Source organism: Bubalus kerabau, chromosome 4 (assembly GCF_029407905.1).
Source record: "Bubalus kerabau isolate K-KA32 ecotype Philippines breed swamp buffalo chromosome 4, PCC_UOA_SB_1v2, whole genome shotgun sequence".
NCBI lineage: Eukaryota > Metazoa > Chordata > Mammalia > Artiodactyla > Bovidae > Bubalus > Bubalus kerabau.
The window spans coordinates 94401113-94422748 of record NC_073627.1 but is presented as its reverse complement, the minus strand read 5'-3'; the positions used below and the strand labels follow the sequence as shown (position 1 = coordinate 94422748).

The 21636-nt window shown below is 44.2% G+C and overlaps 1 protein-coding gene across 1 annotated transcript in view; it reads left to right on the top strand.

Annotated features, from left to right (window-relative positions):
* Positions 1 to 19262: 19262 nt before the first annotated feature.
* SNAPC3 (small nuclear RNA activating complex polypeptide 3) overlaps positions 19263 to 21636 on the top strand; it is a 38245-nt gene continuing 35871 nt past the window's right edge. Inside the window, exons 1-2 of the mRNA XM_055578027.1 lie at positions 19263 to 19644; positions 20305 to 20382. Of these exons, the coding sequence (XP_055434002.1) occupies positions 19343 to 19644; positions 20305 to 20382 (380 nt within the window). The 5' untranslated portion in view covers positions 19263 to 19342. The remainder of the gene's footprint in view (positions 19645 to 20304; positions 20383 to 21636) is intronic.

Here is a 21636-nt window from a genome sequence, read left to right as displayed (position 1 = left end):
GAGACCTGGGTTCAATCCCTGGGTTGGGAAGATCCCCTGGAGAAGGCAATGGCAACCCACTCCAGTATTCTTGCCTGGAGAGTCCCATGGAAGGAGGAGCTTGGTGGGCTACAGTCCACGGGGTCACAAAGAGTCGGACACGACTGAGCGACATCACTTTCACTTTCACCATTTTAATGGGGCTTCGCCTTTGTCCTTGGACATGGGGTATCTCATCACAGCCACTCCAGTGCCTACGTCTTACTGGGGTTTTTCTGACCTTGGACGTGGGGTATCGCCACACAGCAGGTCAAGTGAAGTGCAGCCTTGGCTCCTGACCTTGGACGTAGGGTATCTCTTCTCAGCTGTTTGCTACTCCGGTGCTGCGCAGCCACCGCTTGCCGCTCCAGCGAAGGGAGAAAAATCAGTTTTCATTACAATCCCTAAGAAAGGCAATGCCAAAGAATGCTCAAACTACCACAAAATTGCACTCATCTTACACGCTAGCAAGTAATGCTCAAAATTCTCCAAGCCAGGCTTCAACAATACATGAACCGTGAACTTCCAAATGTTCAAGCTGATTTTAGAAAAGGCAGAGGAACCAGAGATCAAATTGCCAATATCTGCTGTATCATCAAAAAAGCAAGAGAGTTCCAGAAACACACCTATTTCTGCTTTATTAACTGTGCCAAAGCCTTTGATGTGTGAATCACAAAAAACTGGAAAATTCTGAAAGAGATGGGAATACCAGACCACCTGACCTGCCTCTTGAGAAACCTATATGCAGGTCAGGAAGCAACAGTTAGAACTGGACATGGAACAACAGACTGGTTCCAAATAGGAAAAGCAGTGCGTCAAGGCTGTATATTGTCACCCTGCTTATTTAACTTGTATGCAGAGTACATCATGCAAAATTCCAGGCTGGATGAAGCACAAGCTGGAATCAAGATTGCCAGGAGAAATATCAATAACCTCAGATATGTAGATGACACCACCCTTATGGCAGAAAGTGAAGAAGAACTAAAGAGCCTCTTGATGAAATTGAAAGAGGAAAGTGAAAAAGTTGGCTTAAAGCTCAACATTCAGAAAACTAAGATCATGGCATTAAGTCCCATAACTTCATGCAAATAGATGGGGAAACAGTGGCTGACTTTATTTTTCTGGGCTCCAAAATCACTGCAGATGGTGATTGCAGCCATGAAATTAAAAGACGCTTACTCCTTGGAAGGAAAGTTATGACCAACCTAGACAGCATATTAAAAAGCAGAGACATTACTTTGTCAACAAAGTTCTGTCTAGTCAAGGCTATGGTTTTTCCAGTAGTCAGGTATGGATGTGAGAGTTGGACTATAAAGAAAGCTGAGCACTGAAGAATTGATGCTTTTGAACTGTAATGTTGGACAAGACTCTTGAGAGTCCCTTGGACTGCAAGGAGATCCAACCAGTCCATCCTAAAGGAGATCAGTCCTGGGTGTTCATTGGAAGGACTGATGCTAAAGCTGAAACTCCAATCCTTTGGCCACCTGATGCAAAGAGCTGACTCATTTGAAAAGACCCTGATGCTGGGAAATATTGAAGGTGGGAGGAGAAGGGGATGACAGAGGATGAGATGGTTGGTTGGCATCACCGACTCAATGGACATGGGTTTGGGTGGACTCCGAGAGTTGGTGATGGATAGGGAAGCCTGGCATGCTGCAGTCCATGGGATCACAAAGAGTTGAACACAACTGAATGACTGAACTGAACTGATCCTCAATCAGCAAGCTAATGACACACCCAGAGGTATCATGACAGTTCCAAGGCACTGTCAAAAGACCAAGGAGTGGGTGATGGCCCAATTCCTGGAATCTCCACCCCTCCCCAAAATAGTTTGAATAATCCTTCCACTCATTATCATGTGAAATTACCCAGGCTATAAAACCTTACCACACCATATTTTGCAGCCACACTTCCCCTCTGCAGTGGCCCACAGTCTGTCTGTGGAGGGTGCTCCTCTCTGGTGGTGATTTAGTTGCTAAGTCGTGTCCGACTCGTGCAACCCCATGGACTGTAGCCTGCCAGGCTCTTCTGTCCATGGAACTCTCCAGACAAGAATACTCCAAGCAAGTGCTCCTCTCTGAATCTGAATAAATTAATCCACATCTTACCTATTTTTTGTCTCTCACTGAATTCTGTCTGTGATGAGACATCAAGAACTCGAGCTTATTAGGACCTGACACCAGGTACAGTGGGTTTTGATTGGGTTCAAGTCCCAGCCATGTGGGTTCAAGTTCCAATCTGAGGTAAACGGTTTCCACTCCCCAACCAAAGATGAAATCCGGGACCCCTGCTTTGGGAGCTTGGAATCTTACCTGCTGGACCACCAGGGAAGTCCCAACATGGCATAAAAGAGCCTTGATATCAGTTATAATGTTCAATCCCCTTACTTCACAGATGTGAAAACAAAGCCACCACCTAACTGATAACACAACTGAGCCCAGAGTTGGGGATTCCTTATTCCAAGTACATTCCATTATCTGTGACAGTATGGCTGTCATGCAGTCACTATCAGGAAAACAGGTCAAGTGTGTCTCTTGTGATGAGGTCCAAAAGAGTCTAGAGAGTGCTGTGAAGAAGGAGATATGAGCCCTGGGGTCTGAGAGAACTTTGTTCAAATTACTAGGCCCTCTGCTCTGGTCTGAATGTTTGTGTCCCCCCGGTAATTTTATGTTTCTCCAGGTGATTGTATCAGGCGACAGGGCCTCTGAGAGATGACAAGGTCCTGAAAACAGAGCCCTTATGAGTGGGGTTAGCAACCTTATAAGAGAAGCCTCAGAGAGAATGCTCCCTAGCACTTCTGCTATGTGAAGTTACAGCGAAAAATAACCATCTAGGAAGTGGGCCCTTCAGTTCAGTTCAGTTCAGTTCAGCTGCTCAGCCAGGCCTCCCTGTCCATCACCAACTCCCGGAGTTCACTCAGACTCACGTCCATCGAGTCAGTGATGCCATCCAGCCATCTCATCCTCTGTCGTCCCCTTCTCCTCCCGCCCCCAATCCCTCCCAGCATCAGAGTCTTTTCCAATGAGTCAACTCTTTGCATGAGGTGGCCAAAGTACTGGAGTTTCAGCTTTAGCATCATTCCTTCCAAAGAAATCCCAGGGATGATCTCCTTCAGAATGGACTGGTTGGATCTCCTTGCAGTCCAAGGGACTCTCAAGAGTCTTCTCCAACACCACAGTTCAAAAGCATCAGTTCTTCGGCACTCAGCCTTCTTCACAGTCCAACTCTCACATCCATACATGACCACAGGAAAAACCATAGCCTTGACTAGACGGACCTTTGTTGGCAAAGTAATGTCTCTGCTTTTGAATATGCTGTCTAGGTTGGTCATAACTTTCTTTCCAAGGAGTAAGCGTCTTTTAATTTTATGGCTGCAATTACCATCTGCAGTGATATTGGAGCCCCCAAAAATAAAGTCTGACACTGTTTCCACTGTTTCCCCATCTATTTCCCATGAAGTGATGGGACCAGATGCCATGATCTTCGTTTTCTGAATGTTGAGCTTTAAGCCAACTTTTTCACTCTCCACTTTCACTTTCATCAAGAGGCTTTTTAGTTCCTCTTCACTTTCTGCCATAAGGGTGGTGTCATCTGCATATCTGAGGTTATTGATATTTCTCCCAGCAATCTTGATTCCAGCTTGTGCTTCTTCCAGTCCAGCGTTTCTCATGATGTACTCTGCATATAAGTTAAATAAACAGGGTGACAATATACAGCCTTGACGAACTCCTTTTCCTATTTGGAACCAGTCTGTTGTTCCATGTCCAGTTCTAACTGTTGCTTCCTGACCTGCATACAGATTTCTCAAGAGGCAGGTCAGGTGGTCTGGTATTCCCATCTCTTTCAGAATTTCCCACAGTTTATTATGATCCACACAGTCAAAGGCTTTGGCATAGTCAATAAAGCAGAAATAGATGTTTTTCTGGAACTCTCTTGCTTTTTCCATGATCCAGTGGATGCTGGTAATTTGATCTTTGGTTCCTCTGCCTTTTCTAAAACCAGCTTGAACATCAGGAAGTTCATGGTTCACATATTGCTGAACTCTGGCTTGGAGAATTTTGAGCATTACTTTACTAGCATGTGAGATGAGTGCAATTGTGCAGTAGTTTGAGCATTCTTTGGCGTTGCCTTTCTTTGGGATCGGAATGAAAACTGACCTTTTCCAGTCCTGTGGCCACTGCTGAGTTTTCCAAATGTGCTGGCATATAGAGTGCAGCGCTTTCACAGCATCATCTTTCAGGATTTGAAATAGCTCAACTGGGATTCCATCACCTCTACTAGCTTTGTTCGTAGTTATGCTTTCTAAAGCCCACTTGACTTCACATTCCAGGATGTCTGGCTCTAGGTCAGTGATCACACCATCGTGATTATCTGGGTCATGAAGATCTCTTTTATACAGTTCTTCTGTGTATTCTTGCCACCTCTTCTTAATATCTTCTGCTTCTGTTAGGGCCATACCATTTCTGTCCTTTATCGAGCCCATCTTTGCATGAAATGTTCCCTTGGTATCTCTAATTTTCTTGAAGAGATCTCTAGTCTTTCCCATTCTGTTGTTTTCCTCTATTTCTTTGCACTGATCACTGAGGAAGGCTTTCTTATCTCTTCCTGCTATTCTTTGGAACTCTGCATTCAGATGCTTATATCTTTCCTTTTCTCCTTTGCTTTTCACTTCTCTTCTTTTCACAGCAATTTGTAAGGCCTCCCCAGAGAGCCATTTTGCTTTTTTGCATTTCTTTTGCATGGGGATGGTCTTGATCCCTGTCTCCTGTACAATGTCACAAACCTCATTCCGTAGTTCATCAGGCACTCTATCTATCAGATCTAGGCCCTTAAATCTATTTCTCACTTCCACTGTATAATCATAAGGGATTTGATTCAGGTCATACCTGAATGGTCTAGTGGTTTTCCCTACTTTCTTCAATTTCAGTCTGAATTTGGCAATAAGGAGTTCATGGTCTGAGCTACAGTCAGCTCTTGGTCTTGTTTTTGCTGACTGTATAGAGCTTCTCCATCTTTGGCTGCAAAGAATATAATCAATCTGATTTTGTTGTTGACCGTCTGGTGATGTCCATGTGTAGAGTCTTCTCTTGTGTTGTTGGAAGAGAGTGTTTGTTATGACCAGTGCATTTTCTTGGCAAAACTCTATTAGTCTTTGCCCTGCTTCATTCCGTATTCCAAGGCCAAATTTGCCTGTTACTCCAGATGTTTCTTGACTTCCTACTTTTGCATTCCAGTCCCCTATAATGAAAAGGACATCTTTTTTGGGTGTTAGTTCTAAAAGGTCTTGTAGGTCTTCATAGAACTGTTCAAATTCAACTTCAACTTCAGCTTCTTCAGTGTTACTGGTTGGGGCATAGACTTGGATTACTGTGATATTGAATGGTATGCCTTGGAAACGAACAGAGATCATTCTGTCGTTTTTGAGATTGCATCCAAGTACTGCATTTCAGACGCTTTTGTTGACCATGATGGCTACTCCATTTCTTCTGAGGGATTCCTGCCCGCAGTAGTAGATATAATGGTCATCTGAGTTACATTCAGCCATTAGAGTCCGTTTTAGTTCGCTGATTCCTAGAATGTTGACGTTCACTCTTGCCATCTCCTGTTTGACCACTTCCAATTTGCCTTGATTTATGGACCTGACATTCCACGTTCCTATGGAATATTGCTCTTTACAGCATTGGACCTTGCTTCTATCACCAGTTACATCCACAGCTGGGTATTGTTTTTGCTTTGGCTCCATCCCTTCATTCTTTCTGGAGTTACTTCTCCACTGATCTCCAGTAGCATATTAGACACCTACTGACCTGGGGAGTTCCTCTTTCAGTATCCCATCGCTTTGTCTTTTCATACTGTTCATGGGGTTCTCAAGGCAAGAATACTGAAGTGGTTTGTCATTCCCTTCTCCAGTGGACCACATTCTGTCAGATCTCTCCACCATGACCTGCCCATCTTGGGTTGCCCCATGGGCATGGCTTAGTTTCATTGAGTTAGACAAGGCTGTGGTCCTAGTGTGATTAGATTGACTAGTTTTCTGTGAGTATGGTTTCAGTGTGTCTGCCCTCTGATGCCCTCTTGCAGCACCTACTGTCTTACTTGGGTTTCTCTTACCTTGGGCATGGAATATCTCTTCACGGCTGCTCCAGCAAAGCACAGCTGCTGCTCCTTGCCTTGGACGAGGGGTATCTCCTGACTGCTGCCCTTCCTGACCTTCACTGTGGGATAGCTCCTATAGGCCCTCCTGCGCCCGCGCAGCCACCGCTCCTTGGATGTGGGGTTGGTCCTCCCGACCGCTGCCCCTGGCCTCAGGCATGGGGGCGTGGGGTAGCTCCTCCCAGCTGCTGCCCCTGACCTCGGACTTGGGTAGCTCCTCTTGGCTGCTGCCCCTGATCTCGGGCATGGGGTAGCTCCTCCCGGCCGCTGCAGATGCCAAATCTGCCAGAGCCATGTTCTTGGACTTCTGAACCTATAGAAATGTAAGAAATAAACATTTGTGTGGTGTATAAGCTATGCAGCATGTGGAATTTAATTACAGCAATGTGAACAAAGACACATTCCTTGCCTCCATTAATTTATCTATAAAAAGGAGCCTAATCCTTCCCTCAAAGGGCTATTCTGAGGATATTTTTTACATGTAATAACATACATTAGATCTCTATCACTCCCTGGTGGCTCAGTCAGTAAGGAATCCACCTGCAAGGAACGAGACCCTGGTTCATTCCCTAGGTTGGAAAAATCCCCTGGAAAAGGAAAGGTAAGCCACTCCAGTATTCTTGCCTGGGAAATCCCATGGACAGAGGAGCCTGGTAGGCTGCAGTCCATGGGGTCCCAAGGGTCAGACATGACATAGTGACTAAAGCACAACCACCACCCACTGTGTCTCGAACACAGTAGGCAAAAACTGAATGCTAGTACCCTCCCTTTTCTCAGTCACACCAGCATATAAGTCAGATTCAAGGCCAAATAACAGCAACCAGAAAAAATAATAATGCATGTCAATAATAGAGAGACGATCAAATACATGAGCATTGCTGTTGGTACATTTCGCTGGGATTGAGGCAGGCTGGGCTGGTCCTTCACACTGCCAGCTGGCCCATCAGCAAAGGGAAACACATTTGAAGGCAGAGCTCTGTTCCAAGTTCTGTCTTAAGGGATGGGCCATGCCAGGCCCCGCCTAAACATCCTTTCTACTGGCTCCCCAACCCATTTCCCAAGGGCAGGGTCCATCCTCTTCTGGTTCCCAGATCCAATCCTGACCTGGGACTAGATGCACTCAGATGACTCCAACTCACGTGAGTCTGTCTGCCAGTATACTTTTGACCTCTTGGCCAAGTCTTGATGTCTAGGCCTCTGCCTGCTCTCCTACCCTGTTCTTACCCTCACTGACCTGATTTTTAGGTTTCCCTGGCTTCCTTATCATTCTGACATACACACCAGATAGGAAATTCATTACCTTATCACCTTGGTTCCTCCGGAGTCAAAAACGACAGTGGTGTCCTGGCACCTAATGGCTTCCCGAAAGGCTGTGCCTAAGTTACTCATTCTGTGCTTTAGTTATTCCTCAATGATCCAAAGGAAGAGATCCCTAACCTATTGGGTTTTCTCCTGGGAACTTTGAGAACTTAATCAGGGTCAGAAATGTTAAGAGCTGAGTCATCTCTGCCAATGTTCAGGAGAGAAGGCCACAGACCCTTGTTTCTAAGGGACTGTTACCACCCCTCCTGAGGGTTGGCTGTTCAGTTCTGCCTTCTGCTACCAACTTCCACCATAAATCCAATTTTTGCTTAAGTAATAGAAGATATGTTTCTGGCTCTTGTATCCATATGACCCTTATCTGGTACAGATCACAATTGTTGACTACTTATGTGAACTCAGTGGGTACTGCTTCTAGTTCAGAACCTTTCAGTCAACTCATCCAGCCAAGCCTAATGCATAATTATGCACACTTGTATTTTACATTGATATTTGTCCCAGGTTCTCTACAGGATAATTTGTTGAACTTTCCCCAGTAATAGCAATTTCTTTGGTCATATTTATTTATTTAGCCATATATGCATCCATCTATCCATCTGTATTGAGTATCTGATGCACACTAGGCACTGTCCATGGTTCTAGAGCTACAGAAATGGACAGGCATCATCCCTTCTTTTGAACAGCATGTCTATGACAATGACAGTCACTGCCACACCAATAAATAATCTCAGTACAAAAATCCAAGAGCTAGAGTGAGGGTACACATATGAGGCAGTCAAAGTGCTGATGTGGGAGCAAATGACAAACAATCTTTAGAGAGGGGATCAGGAAGTCTTTGCAGAGTAGCAAATGTTTAAAATGAATTTTGGAGAATAAGGTTAAATTCATGAAGGGGAGAATAGTAGGATTGCTTTAGGAAAACACTGCAAGAATGACAATCTGTTAACTATTCAACCCTGCAATCTTATTTCTGGGGTTTATCCTATAGATGTGTTTGTACATGTAACAAATGACACGTATAAGATTAATCATTGTAGAGTTATTTGTAAGAGACTGAAAAATATCCACATTTAAATTAATGAGCACTGATTAAACAAATATGGTGTATCCATTTGATGGGAGACTTGTGCTCTTGTTCAGTCACTAAGTCGTGTCCAACTCTTTGGGACCACATGGACTACAGCCCACCAGGCTCCTCTGTCCATGGGATTTTCCTTTCAAGAATACCAGAGTGGGTTGCCATTTCCTTCTCCAGGGGATCTTCCTGAGCCAAGGATCAAACCCATGTCCCCTGCATTAGTAGGCAGATTCTTTACCACTAAGCCAAAGGGCACCCTTAAAAACACAGACATGAGAAGAGATTATGGCCTGTATGAAACCAAAATGTTGTTAACACAAAAACCTACAGGTTTGGAAGCAGAACTCTTATCCCTTCTGACGTGGGTGCATTCTTTCAATTTAAACAGCATTCCTTCTGCCTTATTCTTGAGAGGATGTGAAGGATTTTCATTTAAATACTTGCGGGGAGGGAAGGAAACAAATAAAACTTCTTACCCTGAAGTCATCTTCCAATTTTAAAAAAATCCACTGATATTTTGAATTTTGGAAGCTTTCTTTGTGTAGGCTATAAGACACACAGCTGAAAACTTTTGACTTAACCTCAGGCAATGCGCCAGTGTATGTCATTAGACAGACTTTTTTTTCCTGTTCTTTCAAAACTAAATGTCCTTCTCTTGAAACGAAGGAGAATAATAATCCTTCCTAGACATTCCATGCCATCTATTATTATAAAATTCATTCAGGGAACTTCCCTGGTGATCCAGTGGTTAAGACTCCCCGCTTCCAGTGCAGGAGATACAGGTTCAATCCCTAGTCAGGAAACTAAAATTCCCACATGCTGTGAGGCACAGCCAAAAAAAATTTCATTCAGATACTCAAAGAAGGTATAATTAAGTAAAATCAGTTTCATTCAAATTAGAGTGTCCTCTGAACTTTACCATTCCCTGAGAGTTCAGTCCTCAGTGTAATAGTTGCAAAAATTTTGTTTTCAATTTCCCAAAGGGCAACCAGATTCGAGGGGATTGGTTCATTCTACCAAAAGTCAGAAGAATCTTGGTTTTTGTAGACAGCTCTTATTTCTGTCTTCCCATGACTACCTTCCTTACTTTGGGATGCTATTCTTCTCCCATTCACTTGCCAATTTTCATCCTGACAGAGCTATCAGTCACAGTATTTAATCTCATGGCCACAGAGTGATCTCAGTTCATTTCAGTTCAGTTCAGTTCAGTTGCTCCGTCGTGTCGACTCTTTGCAACCCCATGGACTGCAGCATGCCAGGCCTCCCTGTCCATCACCAATTCCCAGAGCTTACTCAAACTCATGTCCGTTGAGTCAGTGATGCCATCCAACCATCTCATCCTCTGTCGTCCCCTTCTCCTACCGCCTTCAATCTTTCCTAGCATCAGGGTCTTTTCCAATGAGTCAGTTCTTCGAATCAGGTGGCCAAAGGATTGGAGTTTCAGCTTCAGCATCAGTCCTTTCAATGAACATTCAGGACTGATTTTCTTTAGGATGGACTAGTTGGATCTCCTTGCAATCAAAGGGACTCTCAAGAGTCTTCTCCAACACCACAGTTCAAAAGCATCAATTCTTTGGCACTCAGCTTTCTTTATAGTCCAACTCTCACATCCATACATGACTACTGGAAAAACCATAGCTTTGACTAGATGGACCTTTGTTGGAAGAGTAATGTCTCTGCTTTCTAACAAGTTGTCTAAGTCGGTCATAGGTTTTCTTCCAAGGAGCGAGAGTCTTTTAGTTTTATGGTTGTAGTCACCATCTGTAGTGATTTTGGAGGCCTCCCCACCCACCCAAAATAAAGTCTGTCACTGTTTCCACTGTTTCCCCATCTATTTGCCATGAAGTGATGGGACCCAATACCATGATCTTAGTTTTCTGAATGTTGAGTGTTAAGCCAACTTTTTCACTCTTCTTTTTCACTTTCAAGAGGCTCTTTAGTTCTTCTTCACTTTCTGCCATAAGGTGGTGTCATCTACATATCTGAGATTATTGATATTTCTCCTGGCAATCTTGATTCCAGCTTGTGCTTCATCCAGTCCAGCATTTCTCATGATGTACTCTGCATATAAGGTAAATAAGCAGGATGTCAATATACAGCCTTGATGGACTCTTTTCCCAATTTGGGACCAGTCTGTTGTTCCATATCCAGTTCTAACTGTTGCTTCTTGACCTGCATACAGATTTCTCAGGAAGCAGGTCAGGTAGTCTGGTATTCCCATCTCTTGAAGATTTCTCCACAATTTGTTGTGATCCACACAGTCAAAGATATTGGTGTAGTCAATAAAGCAGATTTTTTTTGGAGCTCGCTTGCTTTTTCAGAGTGATCAGAGTGATCTAGAGCTGATCACAGAGTGATCTAGAGCTAGCCAAACGTATCAGCTCATTTCTTCAGCGATAGTCACTGATTGAAAGGAATGAGATAGTATGTGGCTGGGCATGTGCTCTGTGCTGGGTTAATCATCCTCATGGTCTGTTGCTCTTTAGATCTAGGTGAGAGGGAGCCTTACCATTCAGGTCACAAAAGTTGGAAAGATTTTAAGTATGGGACAGCAGTTAGCCCATATATGTGATATATGCATATTACAAAATTTGGAAGGCTACTCAAAAATTTTAAAGTCATTTTAGTTGGGATTGTTGGCATTGCAGGTATATGCGTCTTCAGTCGTGTCCAACTCTCTGTGACCCCATGGACTGTAGCCCGCCAGCTTCCTCTGTCCATAGAATTTTCCAGGCATGAACACTGGAGTGGGTTGCCATTTCCTATTCCAGGGGATCTTCCTGACCCAGGGATCAAATCTGTGTCTTTTGCATCTTCTGCATTGGCAATAGATTCTTTATCACTGTACCACCTGGAAAACATTGCTGACATTATGAGTGATTAAAAAAGTTTTAGCCTATGAGTTTGATATTCAATTTTTAAAAAAGGAAACAGACTTAGGCCAATTAAGCTTTTGAGGTAATAAGGACAATGCACAAAGTTTGGACAGAACAGTACAGATTGGAGTGGAAAAGACTTGACGGAATGGAATGATTTTAGTTAAGCCTTAAATGATTTAGCTGAACAGAGTTTTGAAAATAGCGCAGAAAAAGAAGCAGGCTAGAAGGTCACCATGAGAGGAGCAAGAGTGAGTGTCAGTAGGCAGATAAGCAGGCCCAAAATATCAGTCACATTTGAGAGTCTTCAGAGGAAGGGAGGAGAGGGGTCAGCACTGAGTTGAGGTAAGGGGTACTAGAAAAGGAGCCTCTTCTTGCCTGAGGTAGAGAAGTGGGGGAGGAGAAGGGCTGGAGTGAGGGAACCGGCTGGCAGACAGAAGTGCCCTGGATATAATGACAAACCTAGCTGCCTTCTACCTATGTAAACAACTCTGTATGTGCCTCCACACCCCACCCCAATAGCCCATGGCCATGGCCACAGTTGGTTAGACCAGGGCAGAGACATGACATCGGCCATCTGAGTCCTGACCAACAGCCTGGCATGGCGTGGTACATAGGGCTTTTCCAAACAGGGAAAACTAAGCCACTCGTGTTCTCTTTCTGCCTCTGGCTTTTGGTCTCTTTCTCAAAAGATCCAGAGGGAAGTTTTCTTATAGCTCCATGAGCTGATCTGAAAGGTTATGAAGCAGGCTATACACCAGGCACAGCATTGCCAGATAAAATAAAGAATAGTTAAACTTGAATATCAGATCCACAAAAACAACAAAAATTTTTTTAGTATATCCCAGATAGTACATGGGATATACTTACATTAAAAAGCTATTCGCTCATTATTTATCTCCAAAATTCAAATCTAAGTGAACGTCCTGCATTTTTCACTTGCTAAACCTGCAACCTTATCACGTGTCCTTATGCATCATGTGAATATGAGGCATGTGGGGCAAAGCAGTACACATCTCCTCTCATCTGCTTTTAGGGAAAAGCAGTCCAGCTGTCTCTGTGCTGGAAGGCACTGTCCCAATGCTGCAGGCCTGTCTCCTGCCCTCTCTTTGCTGGAGCTCTCCTAAAGCCATCAGTTCAGTTCAGTTCAGTTGCTCAGTCATGTCCGACTCTTCGCGACCCCATGAATCGCAGCACGCCAGGCCTCCCTGTCCATCACCAACTCCCGGAGTTCACTCAGACTCACGTCCATCGAGTCAGTGATGCCATCCAGCCATCTCATCCTCTGTCGTCCCCTTCTCCTCCTGCCCCCAATCCCTCCCAGCATCAGAGTCTTTTCCAATGAGTCAACTCTTCAAATGAGCTGGCCAAAGTACTGGAGTTTCAGCTTTAGCATCATTCCTTCCCAAGAAATCCCAGGGCTGATCTCCTTCAGAATGGACTGGTTGGATCTCCTTGCAGTCCAAGGGACTCTCAAGAGTCTTCTCCAACACCACAGTTCAAAAGCATCAATTCTTCGGCGCTCAGCCTTCTTCACAGTCCAACTCTCACATCCATACATGACCACAGGAAAAACCACAGCCTTGACTAGGCGGACCTTTGTTGGCAAAGTAATGTCTCTGCTTTTGAATATGCTATCTAGGTTGGTCATAACTTTCCTTCCAAGGAGTAAGCGTCTTTTAATTTCATGGCTGCAGTCACCATCTGCAGTGATTTTGGAGCCCAAAAAAATAAAGTCAGCCACTGTTTCCACTGTTTCCCCATCTATTTTCCATGAAGTGATGGGACCAGATGCCATGATCTTCGTTTTCTGAATGTTGAGCTTTAAGCCAACTTTTTCACTCTCCACTTTCATCAAGAGGCTTTTTAGTTTCTCTTCACTTTCTGCCATAAGGGTGGTGTCATCTGCATATCTGAGGTGATTGATATTTCTCCCGGCAATCTTGATTCCAGCTTGTGTTTCTTCCAGCCCAGCGTTTCTCATGAAGTACTCTGCATAGAAGTTAAATAAGCAGGGTGACAATATACAGCCTTGATGTACTCCTTTTCCTATTTGGAACCAGTCTGTTGTTCCATGTCCAGTTCTAACTCTTGCTTCCTGACCTGCATACAGATTTCTCAAGAGGCAGGTCAGGTGGTCTGGTATTCCCATCTCTTTCAGAATTTTCCACAGTTTATTGTGATCCACACAGTCAAAGGCTTTGGCATAGTCAATAAAGCAGAAATAGATGTTTTTCTGGAACTCTCTTGCTTTTTCCATGATCCAGTGGATGTTGGCAATTTGATCTTTGGTTCCTCTGCCTTTTCTAAAACCAGCTTGAACATCAGGAAGTTCACAGTTCACCTACTGCTGAAGCCTGGCTTGGAGAATTTTGAGCATTACTTTACTAGCATGTGAGATGAGTGCAATTTTGCGGTAGTTTGAGCATTCTTTGGCATTGCCTTTCATTGGGATCGGAATGAAAACTGACCTTTTCCAGTCCTGTGGCCACTGCTGAGTTTTCCAAATTTGCTGGATATTGAGTGCAGCACTTTCACAGCATCATCTTTCAGGATTTCGAATAGCTCAACTGGAATTCCATCACCTCCACTAGCTTTGTTCGTAGTGATGCTTTCTAAGGCCCACCTGACTTCACATTCCAGGATGTCTGGCTCTAGGTCAGTGATCACACCATCGTGATTATCTGGGTCGTGAAGATCTTTTTTGTACAGTTCTTCTGTGTATTCTTGCCACCTCTTCTTAATATCTTCTGCTTCTGTTAGGTCCATACCATTTCTGTCCTTTATCGAGCCCATCTTTGCATGAAATGTTCCCTTGGTATCTCTAATTTTCTTGAAGAGATCCCTAGTCTTTCCCATTCTGTTGTTTTCCTCTATTTCTTTGCATTGATCGCTGAGGACAGCTTTCTTATCCTTCTTGCTATTCTTTGGAACTCTGCATTCAGATGCTTATATCTTTCCTTTGCTCCTTTGCTTTTCACTTCTCTTCTTTTCACAGCTATTTGTAAGGCCTCCCCAGAGAGCCATTTTGCTTTTTTGCATTTCTTTTCCATGGGGATGGTCTTGATCCCTGTCTCCTGTACAGTGTCACGAACCTCATTCCATAGTTCATCAGGCACTCTATCTATCAGATCTAGGCCCTTAAATCTATTTCTCACTTCCACTGTATAATCATAAGGGATTTGATTCAGGTCATACCTGAATGGTCTAGTGGTTTTCCCTACTTTCTTCAATTTCAGTCTGAATTTGGCAATAAGGAGTTCATGGTCTGAGCCACAGTCAGCTCCTGGTCTTGTTTTTGCTGACTGTATAGAGCTTCTCCATCTTTGGCTGCAAAGAATATAATCAATCTGATTTTGGTGTTGACCATCTGGTGACGTCCATGTACAGAGTCTTCTCTTGTGTTGTTGGAAGAGAGTGTTTGTTATGACCAGTGCATTTTCTTGGCAAAACTCTATTAGTCTTTGCCCTGCTTCATTCCGTATTCCAAGGCCAAATTTGCCTGTTACTCCAGGTGTTTCTTGACTTCCTACTTTTGCATTCCAGCCATCAGAGGGTCCTAAATATTCCTTCCTGACAATCTGCACTGCTCAGTCTCCCCTGACCAGACACACAGTATTATGAGCAATGTACTGAAGTTCATCACCCAGGAGCAGGCTGTAACAGTGTCGGACTTTATTTTGCTACACACCAGCAAATGCCTTCCAGACTAGATCTTCAGAAACAGGGAAACTCATAAATGCTCCCTCTCTCCCTCCTTCGTTAACTCTTCTCCAGCTATGTAGCCTCTCTTTGAAGCCCTCAGTGAAGTGCCCCCACACCCGCCCACTCCCTCAGTAAGCCCTTGCTCTCCCCGTAGGAAGAAGACAGTCCTCCTATCTTTGGCTGGGACTTGCGAACTTGAGCCCCTGAGAGGCTTTGCTTTGTTTAGTCACTGCTGACTCGGGGAGGGTGAGGGCAATCTGTGGTGTTTGATATGCTTAACATCTTCAGAAATGTCCCTAAAAAGCAGGGCACACTCTCCAAGGTGAGTGGTTTCTTCTCAGCTTCCATGACCAATCACATACAAAGAAAACACATGTGAAAATGGCATTAATTTGACAAGTTGCAAAAGAGGAATTGTGTTGAGAAGGAATTGTTTTTTTTGTCTCCCTGGGACTAGCTTTCGTGACCAGAGGTGTACATTGGCTCTCCTTACCATCCTGGGGGGGTGGGGGGGGGGTGAGGGGGTGGTGCCAACTTGAATTAAATCCTTACTATCTCCTCCTTTCTAACCTAGCTAGAAGGGGAGATTCCCCCCACCATTTAGCAGTGTACATACGGAGCCAGTGAGAACTACCCGATAGAGGGGAAAGGAGTGGAGCGGATGTGCATAATGAAAGCCAAAAAGCCTTGGAAGAAAACGTAGTGTGGATTCCTGGCGTCAGACGCCATGAACACTTCAGTTCATGTTTTGGATTTCCATAAGACCTCTATTCTTAGAGAAATAAGCAACACGGAGAACAGACTTGTGGTTGCCAAGAAGTTGGGGGAGGAATGGATTGGGAGTTTGGGATTAGTACATGCAAACTATTATATGTAGACTGGATAAACAACAAGGGAACTATATTCAATATCCTGTACTAAACCATAACAGAAAAGAATATGAAAAAGAATATCTATAACTGAATCACTTTGCTGTACAACAGAAATAAATGCAATCTTGCAAAACAACTATACTTCAATAAAATAAATTTTGAAAAGAAGCACATCACCATCTACAAAAGGAGTCAGCAAACATTTTTACTATAATTACATTTTTTAATTTTTATTGAGATATAACGCACTAGTTTCAGATGAATCAATATTTGTATATATTGTGAAATGATCACACAGTAAGTCTAGTTAACACCTATAAAGGGCCAGATAGTAAATATTTCAGGCTTTGCAGACCAGTCTTCTGAAACTACTAAACTCTGCTGTCGTAATGCAAAAACAGTCATAAACTATATGAAATCAAATAAACATGACTGTGTTCCAATAGAACTTCTATTTCAAAAATCAGTGGTGACGCCATTGAAGTGAGGAAACGAATGCTCAAACTTTGGGAGCTCATGTCTCCCTATTCCTACTTTTCAACCAAGAGCCATGATTTTGGTTTATGCTACCACTATCCCATCTCTCAACTCTTTGCGACCCCATGAACTTGTAGCCCACCAGGCTCCTCTGTCTGTGGGATTTCCTAGACAAGAATACTCGAGTGGATTGCCATTTTCCTTCTCAACTAATGCTACCATCTCAACTTAGTGGTTGGTTCCAACATCCACAATTGGGAAATCTTAGTTTTTTTGTTCTGTTTTTCTCTATCAGAAATCATACAAAGCTCACCCAGATTTATAAGGACTCTTTCCTGCGATGGTAGACTCTTTCTACCTCCTTTCTGCTTTCATCTGGTCCTAGTGTTAGGTCTAACAATAGTCCCATTTTCTGCCAAATTTGCCACAGGGCCAGAAGCTGCCTTTGTCCCAGCTATGTTATCAGGGAAAAAACTTCTTCTAAACTTTTATATTGTCATTTGGGGCCTGTGAATTAAACGGACAAAAGACGAATTAACAAGAGTTGACAGAAAACTGTGACTCTAGGAGGCAGTTAGAATTTGGGCTTTTGTACTATCTTAACAGGATGAGGGGAAGGAGAGCAGGCAGTTTCAGGAAAGCAAACGGCTTTCAAGTTCTCCTTAGGAGAAGTGAAGGAAGATACAGCTTTATGACCATGTATGCCTGTGATGCCCTCTAGCCCACCTTCTCTAGTTGTGAAAGTGAAAGCCACTCAGTCCTGTCTGACTCTTTGCGACCCCATGGACTATACAGTCTATGGAATTCTCCAGGCCACAATACTGGAGTGGGTAGCCTTTTCCTTCTCCAGGAGATCTTCCCAAATCAGGGATCTCTAGTTGTGGGAGGGGATTTATGAAAATGGAGTCCTTTGGGAAGGCTTCACATTTAGTTAGATAATGGAGTTCTGAAAAAAATTCAATTCTCAAATGCCTTCAGCTCAAAATAATTTTTATGCTGCAGAGGCTCTTCCAGACTCCTTTAGCTTTATTCTGCAGAGGGGCCTCTGATGAGAAGACTTAAGGGAAAGCTGAGTGGTGCTCACCACTAATCCTTCCCTGAAGTGAAGTCGCTCAGTTGTATCCGACTCTTTGCAACCCCGTGGACTGTAGCCCACCAGGCTCCTACATCCATGGGATTCTCCAGGCAAGAATACTGGAGTGGGTTGCCATTTCCTTCTTCAGGGGATCTTCCCGACCCAGGAATTGAACCCAGGTCTCCAGCATTGCAGGCAGACGCTTTAACCTCTGAGCCACCAAGGAAGCCACGATAATCCTTCCCTACTGACCCTGAGATCCACACAGCTCAAGATGCAGTTCCAAAATGAACCATCTTTCCCTGCGGTGTTCCATCCGGCCCCATCCCTTCTCACTGCTTCTCAGGAACCATCCTCATCTCCACTTCCGCTTCAGAGAAAATGTTACTGAATCCCTGAATATATCTTAGAGTTCTTCTACCTGAAACTGTAACCTCATTCTCTGGAATAAAGGGATTTGGACCAAGGTTTACAGGCCCTGAAAAGACTAATTGTACTCAGATTGGAAGAATTCAACTAAAACTAGCTAAAGATGAAAGAAATCACAGGCTTACAGCATGGCAAGTTTAGGGGAGAAGACGGCCTTAGCCCCACTATTTCAAGTCATCCAACTTCTGTCTATTTTCTGCCTTTGCTTACTTAAACCCTTGGTTCCCCCTGCCCCCAACCATTCCAGTGGCTGACACAAGCTTTGTCTAGGGTACCTCCTTAAGTCCTAAATATGGAGAGTTTTTTTAGTTTATAGATAAAAGTCCAGCGATTCTGACCTTGCTTCTGTTAACTAGCAGTTAACTCCTTCCTCAAATAGCACACTGGGGATGATAAATACCTGTCTGGAAAGGGTGTTGTTGGAGTTCTCCCCTACATTGGCAAGTGGATTTTTTTTTTCAACAGCCATCTGTATTTTTTAAAATTTTAATTGGAGAATAAATTGCTTTACAATGTTGTGTTGATTTCTACCATACATCGACATGACTCAGTCATAGGTATACAAATGTCCCCTGACTTGAACCTCCCTCCCACTTTCCACTTCATCCCACTGCTCCAGGCTGTCACAGAACAGGGGGTTTGAGCTCCCTGTGTCATACAGCAAATTCCTACTGGCTATCTATTTTGCATATGGCAATATATATGTTTCAATGGTACTCTCCCAATTTGTCCCACCCTCTCCTCCCCCCACCCCCTTCACAAGTCTGTTCTCTTTGTCAGGCTGTCGGATTCTTTACCGCTGAGCCACCACTGGGCCACCTGGGAAGCTCATGGGGCCGTTGGTGAGGTTCTAAATGAACTGGATCTGGATAGCTGGTTGTGTCCCGGGTCTCAGCCCTCGACCCCCAAGTCTCTCAGACTCTGGGGCACTGAGGCAGCAGCGCAACTCATGAACCCTGGAGTCAAGGAAACGTCCTGAGCTCTGGGGCCGAGAAAAAAGCCAAGAGCGAGACCAAAGGGCATGTCAGGGCCGCCCTGCTCCGTAGGAGCGCGATGCTGCATAACGGTGGGGGCTGAGAACCCAGCCACTCTGGCCGCAGCAAACAGCTCAGCTGTGCGAATGAAGCGGAGAACAATGCGCTCAAACCCTGCACGCGGAGGCTTGCGGTGCCCCGCCCAGGGCGGGTCCGACTCGGAGCCTGCCGGGAAATGTAGTGTCTAAAGCTTCGCCAGTGCAGCGCGGCTCCCCGCCAGACCGAGTCACGCGCAACTACAGGTCCCAGCACGCCCCGCGAGGCCTTGATCAGCCGCTGTTCGCAGGGAAGGGAGTGGGGCGAACATGGCTGAGGACAACCGAGGCGACCCAGCGTGCGGTGGAATGGATGGCAGGAAGGACCCGGTCCCCAGCAGTGGCGGCTTTAACTTTCCAGACTACGAGCTTCCTGAGCTAAACACGCAGGCTTTCCATGTGGCCGCCTTCGGGGAGCTGTGGCGTGGCCGGCTGCGCGGGGAAGAGGACCTGTCGCTGAAGGACCTGCCGGGGGGCCGAGAAGTCACCGACTCCGGCTGCGAGGATGCCGCCGTGGCCCGCGATCTGGGCTGCAGCCTGGAAACGGCAGCCGAGCTGAGGGCGGTGTGCGGGTGAGGGCGGGGCCGAGGAGACTCTTGCTGTTTGGAGTCATCCGGGGTGCAGCCTTACTTCTGGGCTCCCCCAGGACTCATCCTTGGGCGGGCCTGTGGTTTACTCCCCGGAGTAGAAGGGCCGCCCTATCAAAGCTTTCCCGGAACAACGGGAGAAGTCCAGCGAGGGGAATGCACGATTTCTTCTAGTTGGAGGGAAGGGACGAGGCAGCTGCATCAAAGATTAATTTTTCTATTCATTAGTTTTTATAGTGCTTATTAATATAGGAAAGTAGTCAGAGTAGCTGCGACGTGTATCTGTCATTGACAGACACTTTGACGACGGAGGAACCTTAGTAATGATGAGACTGGAAGGAGATTTAACCACAACAGTGTTAAAACCTAGATTGCCTGTGGTCTCTTTTGGGGATCTTTTGAGTATGCCATTACTAAGATTTTCTTCAAAGTGTCTTATTTTGGATGAAAATATAAAAATCAGTAACGATCTCTTTCTCCATTAAACAATATTGGCCGACTTCAGTCAGCCATGTATCCTTTTTATTAATAGAGTATCGGCGCAGAATTCGCCTTTAATTCTCGCTCTCGGATTATTCAGTGATGTATTTGGGACACAACCCAAATGGTTGCGTGATTGCTTTTTTTTGTTTGTTTTTGTTTTAGTCTTGATAAACTGAGGTGCCTTGAAGAAGGGGAGGATCCAGAAGTCATCCCAGAAAATACTGACCTGGTGACTTTGGGGTATGGAGGACTTAACTTTTATTACAAGATACTTATTTAAATATTTTTTTCAACATTATATTATTCAGAAGTTGACAGTATGGTATTGTTATCATGTGTGTGCTTAGTCGCTCAGTCTTGATCTACTCCTTGCGACCCTCTTCCCCACCCCCACCCTCCACCCCCAAATGTCAACCGCTGTTGACATTTGGCCCTATTTGATTTAGCTGTATGTAACTGAGGTAGCTGCTGTGTGTCTTTTTCTATTGCTAAACTGTTACGGTAAGTTGCAGATCTGATTCATAGCTAAATACATCAGTGTTAACTCCTAAAAGTATCATTCTCCTACTAAATCAGAGAAGTATTATTATACCTAAGAAAATTAACAGTTGATGCATTCCCTCTAATATCTACTCTATATTCAAATTTGTGTTTATTTTTAAATGTTCACAAAAGTACAGTTAATCTGCTTAGATTTTTGGGTGCAAGCTAAATACTCTGATGGTGTGGTAAAAGGACTAAGTTTTTTTGAAATTTTCTGTCAGATCTATACATTTGTAAAATAGGATAAAAATGAATTACTAGAAAAATGAAGTTAAAAGATAAGCACGGGACAACTCCAGAATTTTTATTACTAAATTCAACTGTAAGATTACTGTCATATAAGTGTGATCATTTCTAAATGCTTCCTCTCATTATACTAATTGGATAACAGATGGCTCAGAGGTCAGTTGTGGTCTGCCAGCCGTATCTTGAGAAACGCTGCTCTATGATGATACTGTTACAGGGAAGCTGCATGTAATAGTGAAATTTGTAATTTTCAGTTTGTAACCTGCCTACTTCACACCATCTTAGCGATGTTGTCATCCTTTATCCTATCCTTTCTGTTGTCACCCTCAAAAATTTACGCAGGCGATTTGACTCTATCTTGTTTTTGTTTTTTTTTTTGTAATTGCCAAATCAGTTTCTTTTATGCCTGTTGCTGATATTTACATTAGCAACACTTGGAGCACTGTAAAAGGTTCCTGTCTTTCCTGGGTCCTGTCTTTTCTTCTGACTTACCCATCATGTTATCACCTAAGTGTGCTCATTTGCTGAGAAATTGTCAATGGCTCAGCCTCCCCTCTATGGAAGAATTACAGATTCCTCACTCAGATTCCTCATTTGAAACCTTCCACATAGCCCATATCTGCCTTTCTTGATACATTTTCAACCATTTTCTCTTTCAGTGGCTCAGGATGCACATGGTCCCTCTCCCAGCAGAACCCTACTCTT